We start from the raw sequence: 8257 nt of genomic DNA, 5'->3' as shown, positions 1-8257 counted from the left end.
AAGGGCACATGGGTCATAATCCTTTGCTTTTGAATCTGAGCTGAATTCTGAGGATCAATAGCAAATTCAATGTACAGTTACTGTATGTCCCTTAAAGTCACTGACTAACTCCGAGTTAGAGAGCTGAAAAGCAGGAAGTTGTGTTCTGGCTATCATGTTAGACATCCAGTCACTCCAGCCTTTATACATTACATTTTTTGCTAACTATATTAGAAACATTTTTTATTTTGCACAGTCTATCTATTTACCCAGTTTTTATTTTTACACTGAACTGTTCCTTTAACAGTATAATCTTATTACACTTCTGATAATTGAGGCCAGTACTACTGTATATAGTGTTAGGATTTATTCTTGAGAGAATAAAACTTGTTACCCTCCCAAAAAAAAATAAATACAATTATTGATTATACCTGTATCTTAAAGGAACAGTAACACCAAAAAATGTAAGTGTTTTAAAGAAATGAAAATATAATGCCCCGTTGCCGGATTTCCCTGTGCGGTGCAAAACAAAATATTTATCTTAATGATAGATTTCCTTTAAGACAATTCCAGATAATATTCATATTACAAGATGACAGACCCTAACTGTCCCATAAGTAGATAATCCTGCTCTATGCGATGATGAAAACTTCCAGCCTTCAAGCAATAGAGCAACAATGAAAACAGAGACCCAGGAACCTACGACAAGTGTTACCTACTGTTGCAAAACCATAGCTCATTTAAAAACAACTTTTTTTATTTTGACTTGCCACACTTTATTGAATGCATAAACAAAGTAATCCAACAGAAATCTGGACATGGAACACATTTATTATTGAAATCCATTCTTCTTAAACCACTGAGCCCTGGCAACCACATCATTGGAGTAGTCCTTCCCGGTAGTGTGCAAATCAACGTGCGCATAGTTGTCAACTCTTTTTAAACCACAATTGTAAGCTGCAATGCCCCCTAGGAAAAGATATAATAGGTTAGCTGTAAGGTACTGTTGAACAATGGGAAACATATACAGATATGCTGCAGTCTTGAATGGTGCCTAGTGTGCATCACAATTTGTTACCTTATGTTCCATTGAGGCAGAGTCACTAAAGGGCGAATTGTCGCCAGCGACCACTTTGCACACTTGGCCAAGTTACCACTAAGCTGATTCACTAAAATGCTGGCAACTTTTCGCTTGTGCCTAGCGGAAATTCGCTAGTAATCTTACGATAAGGTCAATTGGACTAGGGGAGGTGCATAAAAGTTGTATACATTTCTTTTTTTAGAGATGTTGGTGTAAATGCATGAAGTGGTCACTTTTTATTACAAATGTCCATTAGAGCTTAATAAAGACACAAAAGCTCCTCTAATGCCCTAGACATGAGTCCACCCTAAAATATATGTGGCAGGCCCCTCAAATGTGTTAAAAAAATCTTTAATAGTTTGGACTTTTGAAGGCAATCGCGCTTTAAAAATAGAAAAGTCGCCTGCATTTTTTACGACTTTCCAGAGTACAGGATATGATGTCACTGACATCAGATTGAGAAAGATGTAGCTTCGCTTCAGCAGTTCGTCTGGTCTGAGGTGTCGAAGGAAACTCTGGTGAAAGAGGTAACGTTCAGTAGTCTCTTTCGCTAGAGAATTGTCGCCGGCGCCTGTTAGTGAATTGGCGATGTCAGTCGGCAAATGATGGAGTAAAGAGGAACATCAGATCCTCTTCACTCCCTGCTGATCGGAACAATAGAAATGTATGACCAGCAGGCCAATATCTCAGATAGCACTCACAATTGCTCACTGCCTTTATTGCTTCTCAGCGTAGTAAATTTCCATGGGCCTGTCTCTGGCTTGTCCGAGTTACAGTACAGTATCTAATATTTCAAACCTTTTAGCTGCTGCTCTGGGGTCCAGCAAGGGAATTTCTTTCTAGAATCCAAAATGAAGTCAACAAGGATACCAGCTGCTTGATCCAAATGTTCTTCACTGTCCCATTTTCCTTTTGGAGTATGATATCTTTTATCTACCTAGAGGCACCATGTAAAAATTGTGTTAATTTTATGCAAAAATGCACCCACAGGCTACCACATCATTTTTTTTCCTGAACCAATAAATTATTTTTTTAGAGCCAGCACTTCATGATGGAACTGCTTTGAGAAAAGCTATTGTTTCTCCTACTCAATGTAACTGAAGATGTTTTGACTTGGGTTACCCAGACTATAAGTGCTGTTCTTATATTTACAACTAGATGGTGCATGGGAGCATTTTTGGCAATGCCGGTGTCAGGGAGCTGTTATCTGGTTACTTTCCCATTATTCTGCTGATAGGCTGCTGTGAGGGGGGGAGGGGGTATCACTCCAACTTGCAGTGCAGCAGTAAAGAGTGACTGAAGTTTATCAGAGCACAAGTCACATGACTGGGGGCACCTAGGAAACAAACATGTCTAGCCCTGTGTCAGATTTAAAAATTAAATATAAAAAAAAAAATCAGTTTGCTCTTTTGAAAAATAAATTTCAGTGCAGAATTTTGAGGGAGGAGCGCTATTAACTGATACATTTTGAAAAAAAAAAACATGATTTGCCATGACAGAATCCCTTTAAAGTATATATGCTTCCAGAACATCAGTTGATTTAAAAAGCCAGTACTACCAGCAAATAAAAATGCATGCTGAGGTATTATAAAAATACATTCTGCAATTATTCTCCATTTCTAGAAAGTATTTTAATTTGGAATAGTTTTCCAGTTCTTAAGGCTTACAGGCACAGGGCACTAAGTATGGTATTAAGTTGTTTAGAAAGCAGTAATGAGATGGCTGAAAACACAAGCGCTGTGTACAGAGACAAATACTAGTACAGGTATAGGATCCCTTATCCGGAAACCCAATATCCAGAAAGCTCCGAATTACGGAATGGCTGTCTCCCATAGACTCCATTTTATCTAAATAATCCAAATTTTTAAAAATGATTTCCTTTTTCTCTAAAAATAAAACAGTAGCTTGTACTTGATCCCAACTAAGATATAATTAATCCTTATTGGAAGCAAAACCAGCCTATTGGGGTTATTTAATGTTTAAATTAATTTCTAGTAGACTTAAGGCATGAAGACCCAAATTACGGAAAGTTATCTGGAAAACCCCAGGTCCCAAGCATTCTGGATAACAGGTCCCATACCTGTATGTCCATTGAAACAACAATACCTGCATTAGGCCAAATGCATTGCCATGATCTCCCCAGCCGTCCTTGAGCACTGCACCAGCACGAGTTTCCCTTGATATTATCCCACAGATTAAAGCAGGATCTACTTTTGCTTTCGCTGCAGCACTCAATATAATTGCTTTGTACTTCTGCATCTTTGCATAGTCAGTCTGGGCCATTTTATGAGACGCTGCAACACCTTAAAATACAGAGAGAAGAAATGGCAAGACACTGAGCTGGAAATGATAGTAAGAACTTTTAGTTTTAAAACAATACATTTTTCACATGCTGTAAGTGCCCCTTCCAGGATATCATAAGGCCACACTTGCACATGCTCTCTCTTCTCTGAACTGCTGTTGAGAAGCTAAGCTTTCAAGCAAAAAATCAGGCTCCTATGTCATAGCAGCTACAGGGCTGATTATTACATTCTGATGCTAATTGCACTGGTTTCGGAGCTGCTTATATTGTGATTTTTATATTCTCTATATACAGTATATTGTGAGTGGGTCCCTAAGTTCAGCAAGTGACAGCAGCACAGAGCATGGGCAGTGAATCAGCAGAACAGAAGATGGGAAGCTACTGGGGCATCTTCAGATTCACAGATCTTCACTGCTAAAGGGTTGTGGTCACATTGGGCTGGTATAGAAGCCCAAAACACAATGTGCTTAATATGCATAATATATAGGGATATGTTCTATTATATATGCTTTGGGGGAATTAACCTGGAAGAAAATGTGTAATTTAGACCTTAATTATAAATCCATGGCTCTTGCATTCACACTGTTGTCAGAGTACATATGAATTTATACTGGATTATGAAGGACAGGGCCGGAACTAGGGGTAGGCAGAGTAGGCACGTGCCTAGGGCGCAAAGCTTGGGGGGGGCCACCGGCATGTACCGTTAACTGCTGCTTACCCCAGTCTGGCCTGAAGAATCCTGTGCTATGCGCACATACAAGCGCACCTATAGGAGGGTGTGCGCAGTGAGACGACCTGTCAGCACGCATGTGCGCACTCTCCCTTACGCATCCACGTGTGGTGGAGGGGGCGATGCGACTGTCGGGTTGCCTGGGTCGCCCAGCCGGTCTGGCCTGGCCCTGATGAAGGATTCTATTGAAATGTCTCACTATATGATATCCCATAAAATCGCTGTAAAGGTTTAGCTAGCCAGGGACTGGGTTTGTTCAGGGTTAGGGAGGGGAAGCTGTTTCCCTTTTACATGTGAAGGTGTTTTCTGGCAATTCTGTAATTGGCCAATAGTCTCAGGTGTTCCTAATCTTTAGAATGTCGAGTCATTGTGTGATCTGTCTCTTTGGAACTGTTTTGCTGGATAGGGTGGTCAGAGCTGGAGAGCCTGAGGTGGAGGTAGGACTCAGTAGGAAAGGTCAGTGTGAGGAAAGCTCTGTAATAGCCTGTGGTTCCAAAGTGGAGACTACAAAGTGTGGTGTTTATACAAATGGCCTGTAGAAGTCACTGTGCTCAAGACTTATACTGTGCATACTTTCTATACAGCTTGTGGTGTTAGAGTTGCTTACTGTTGTGTAATGGCTGCTTGGGCCTGCTAATAAACTACCGTTATACTCTACTCATCCTCGGCTATCAAAACATAACACAAAGGTTGGTACCCGGCATTGTCACCTGTCAACATAGGCACTCAAGCAGTTAGACTCAGGAATAGGAGAGTCCTGGAGTAAGATATCATTCTAAGGGGCACATTTACTAAAGAGCTAATTGTGTTTTTATTTTCAAAAATTTTTGCTAAAAAGACAATTTGCAGCGACATCACCTGTTTACTAAAAGTCAAGCAACATACTTCACTAGTGAATTACCTTGTCGCTGTAGAACTTTCGCTGCATTTCCCCAGGCGAATTTTCGCTCAGGCAAATTATCGTAAATTTATGAAAGTGTGAAAATTTCAATTCGTAACCCTTTTCACCAAAATCAATTTCGCCAGGTTCTGACTGGCGAAATAATACAATGAAACGACATCCTCATCATTATTATGTCATAATGTATAATTTTTTGGTATATCCTGTATTCCAAAAAAAGTCATAAGCAAAAGTCAAAACTCTGGCCTTTTGTCATATTTAAAGTGGGATTATGTTTAAGTTTTAACTGTTCAAAATATCTTATTAAGCTCATTCCAAATTTGTTTTTGGGTGGGCTCATGGCCTAGGACAATAGAGGTTCCCTGTCTTCATTTCGCTTCCTTGGACATTTTTAATAAAAAGTGGCCACTTCCAGCAATTTCACCAACATCATTAATAAATACATACATATGACGTTTATATACCCACTGAATTTAAATTGACGGAAGCATAAGTAAGTTAAAAAAAGTTTTGCTAGGAAGAAAAAATTTAGGAAGAAAATTTGTAATTACATTTTTGCAGCAATGAACCATTGATGATGAAAGTACACCAACATTCTTTGTGCTGAGACCTAATTGCTCATTTTGATGAATATGTGTACTCATCAAGAAATAATGTCAGACGAACAGTATGGTGGAGACTTCCAAAATGAAAATTTGCAGGTAAGTAAATGTGCCCCTAGTAGTGATGAACAATTTTTTTGGGCAAACCCGCGTGGTTGCCCATAGACCGCACGTCAAAACAAATGTGTCACCCATAGACTTCAATACATTTTGGCAAATTCTCGCCGTTTTGCAAACTTTGTGACCATCTAGGGTGTAACTATTTGAAATATCTGTAAAGTGACTAAATATTGTACTGTTTGTGAAGTTACATTAAAATGCGTTTGGACACAGCCTCTGCATTTAGTAGCAGTGCATCTATGCTAACATTAATTTTGCTCCTATTTTGTCATACTAATCTGTGTGCTCATAATAATGTTGCCCTGGTTGACTAAGTACTTTATTCTCAGAAACCCAACACTTGTCCTCTACAGTACAGCTTTGTTCTTACCTTTCTCTGTCAGTTTGTCTTGTTTGGCTGTTGCCTCCGATGCTCCAGTGGTTTCAACTTTTGTTATGTCACCATAAGTTAAGGCTAGAAAAATGGCAGAAACATAATAGTACAGTCCTCTGGTAATTTAGGAGGTCATTGGTATAACTCATCAAAAGGGTTGTTCACCTTTGAATTAACTTTTAGTATAATGTAGAGAGAGATATTCTGAGAAAATTTACAATTGGTTTTAAATTTTTATTATTTGTGATTTTCTTAGTTATTTAGCTTTCTATACAGCTGCTCTTTAGTTTGCAATTTCAGCAATTTGTTTGCTAGGGTCCAAATGATCTTAGCAACCATGCATTAATGCTAATCAGAAACTGCGATATGAATAGGAGTGGCCTGAATATAAAGATGAGTAATGAAAAGTAGCATTAACATTATATTTGTAGCCTTACAGAGCATTGTTTTTTTAGATGGGGTCAGTGACCCCCATTTGGAAGCCGGTAAGAGTCAGAAGAAAAAGACATATAATTCAAAAACTATAAAAAATAAAGGGCAATTAAAAAGTTGATAAAAATTAGCCATTCTATAACATACTAAAAGTTAACTGAAAGGCGAATCACTCCTTTAAGACTGTTTGGATGATCTGACAGATAATGTAAATACAGGTATTTGGGTTTACATTTCGCAAATATATAGAGGTTACTAGTAGAATATATTTAAAACTGGGAGATTAGTCACCCAGTGACAAATGGCTTCTTCTTCGGGCGACTAATCTCCCTGAACTGCCTTCCCGCCAGCTAGAATGCAAACCGTCGTCGGGATGGCACTTGCAACGCTTCGTTTTCCAAAGTCGCCTCACGAGGAAGTCATTACCATGTTTTCCTTGCATGTACACGAGGACAAGGTGGAGCTAGAAGCAACAGTAATGTTATTGGCATAGACACCTCTCATGTGCGATTGTGGTCTTCAGCTTTATATCACCACATGTATTGGCACCATAAAAACACTTGAAGCTGGACTTGATACTAGGGTAATAGACATCTTTACATTTTCTTGCTATAAATAACACAATAAGAGCTCCAGAAAGGTATAACAATGATTTAAATAGAAATTATCTGAGATTTGGGACATTTATTGAGGTGGAATAAAAGAGGTAGAGATCATAGTCTTACCCATATTGATGATTTCTGGTTGCTAACTCAGTCAGCTCCTCTGAATTCACGTTTATAAATAATATCAATGCTGTTGTCAATGCTGGTGTTGTTGATAGCTGCTGTGCGTGTAGATGTTCCTGCAGATGCTTCCTGATGTGATGTAATCTGGGCGGAGAGTTTAGTTAGGCTGCAAAATTTCTGTCTATCACAGGATCACGTTACTACTGTGCACAGTTTGACTTTGAAAATAATTGTTACAAAAATTGTTCTGTCCTCACTACGTGTTACCCTGGGGTATTGTGTAGCTTGACATGCAGCTAAACTCCTAACTTCGTTAATCCATTGACACGGGTTATTGAGATTCAGTTTTATTAACAAAGGGAAAGGTGTAAAACTAGAAAATGACAGTGCTTGATTATGTACTTGCTTTATAGATCAGGCTTGGGATAAAGTAATACCTACCAACGATGCTACCACCAGGCTGGATGGGGTAGGATTGCTATGGATGGTGATGTACTAACTGTGTACAGTGTAAAGATGGCAGCTAGAGTGATCATTTCCTGGTATTACACGGGGTCACATGGGAAGGGTATGGTGGCCTAAGAAGAACATTTCTATAACAATGCAAAACCATACACGTGTAGGGACCCACAGGGTTAATGTGCCCCTACAGCTTTAATTCCTTTTACTTCCTGATCTCCCTAGTTGCTGGGGGGAAGCTCCGGTTGTTAGAGATAATTTGCACAGATATGCTATTGGCGCTGTGACCACATCCTGTCACACTCTGGTATAGTGAGTGAGATGGGGTGGATCTTCCTCTTTGGCTGCTGCATGCTGACCCAGCTGGGTGTGCCCTGGGAGCCTGGATGCAGCAAGGCCCAGAAAAGCCATGTGCTCTTGAGAGATAAGTCGGGGAGTAGGGTCCTCGTGAATGAGGCTAGTAAGTGGCAGGAATATAATGTTATAGACTCTGTAGGAGAGTAAGGCAGAGAGGTAAGAGCAGCTTTGTGCTCCACCAAAGAGGTGTAGC

At 39.5% G+C, this 8257-nt stretch overlaps 1 protein-coding gene across 2 annotated transcripts; it reads right to left on the bottom strand.

The window, feature by feature from the left end:
• Positions 1-730: 730 nt before the first annotated feature.
• LOC108699562 (lysozyme g) lies at positions 731-7795 on the bottom strand. 2 transcript variants are annotated; one of them, XM_018231648.2, is made up of 6 exons: positions 7690-7795; positions 7246-7392; positions 6086-6169; positions 3167-3363; positions 1859-1997; positions 731-948 (listed from the first exon to the last, which is right to left on the bottom strand). In XM_018231648.2, exons 2-6 carry the CDS (start codon positions 7247-7249, stop codon positions 812-814), a joined length of 561 nt encoding a protein of 186 aa, XP_018087137.1. In that variant the 5' UTR covers positions 7250-7392; positions 7690-7795; the 3' UTR covers positions 731-811. The 2 variants fall into 2 exon arrangements, with proteins under 2 accessions (XP_018087137.1, XP_041429340.1); XM_041573406.1 differs by lacking the exon at positions 7690-7795 and having other exon boundaries at positions 7246-7657.
• Positions 7796-8257: the final 462 nt, after the last annotated feature.

This window comes from Xenopus laevis, chromosome 8L, assembly GCF_017654675.1.
Source record: "Xenopus laevis strain J_2021 chromosome 8L, Xenopus_laevis_v10.1, whole genome shotgun sequence".
Classification (NCBI taxonomy): Eukaryota; Metazoa; Chordata; class Amphibia; order Anura; family Pipidae; genus Xenopus; species Xenopus laevis.
The sequence above is the reverse complement of the archived record's forward strand: the minus strand, read 5'-3'. Positions and strand labels throughout refer to the sequence as shown.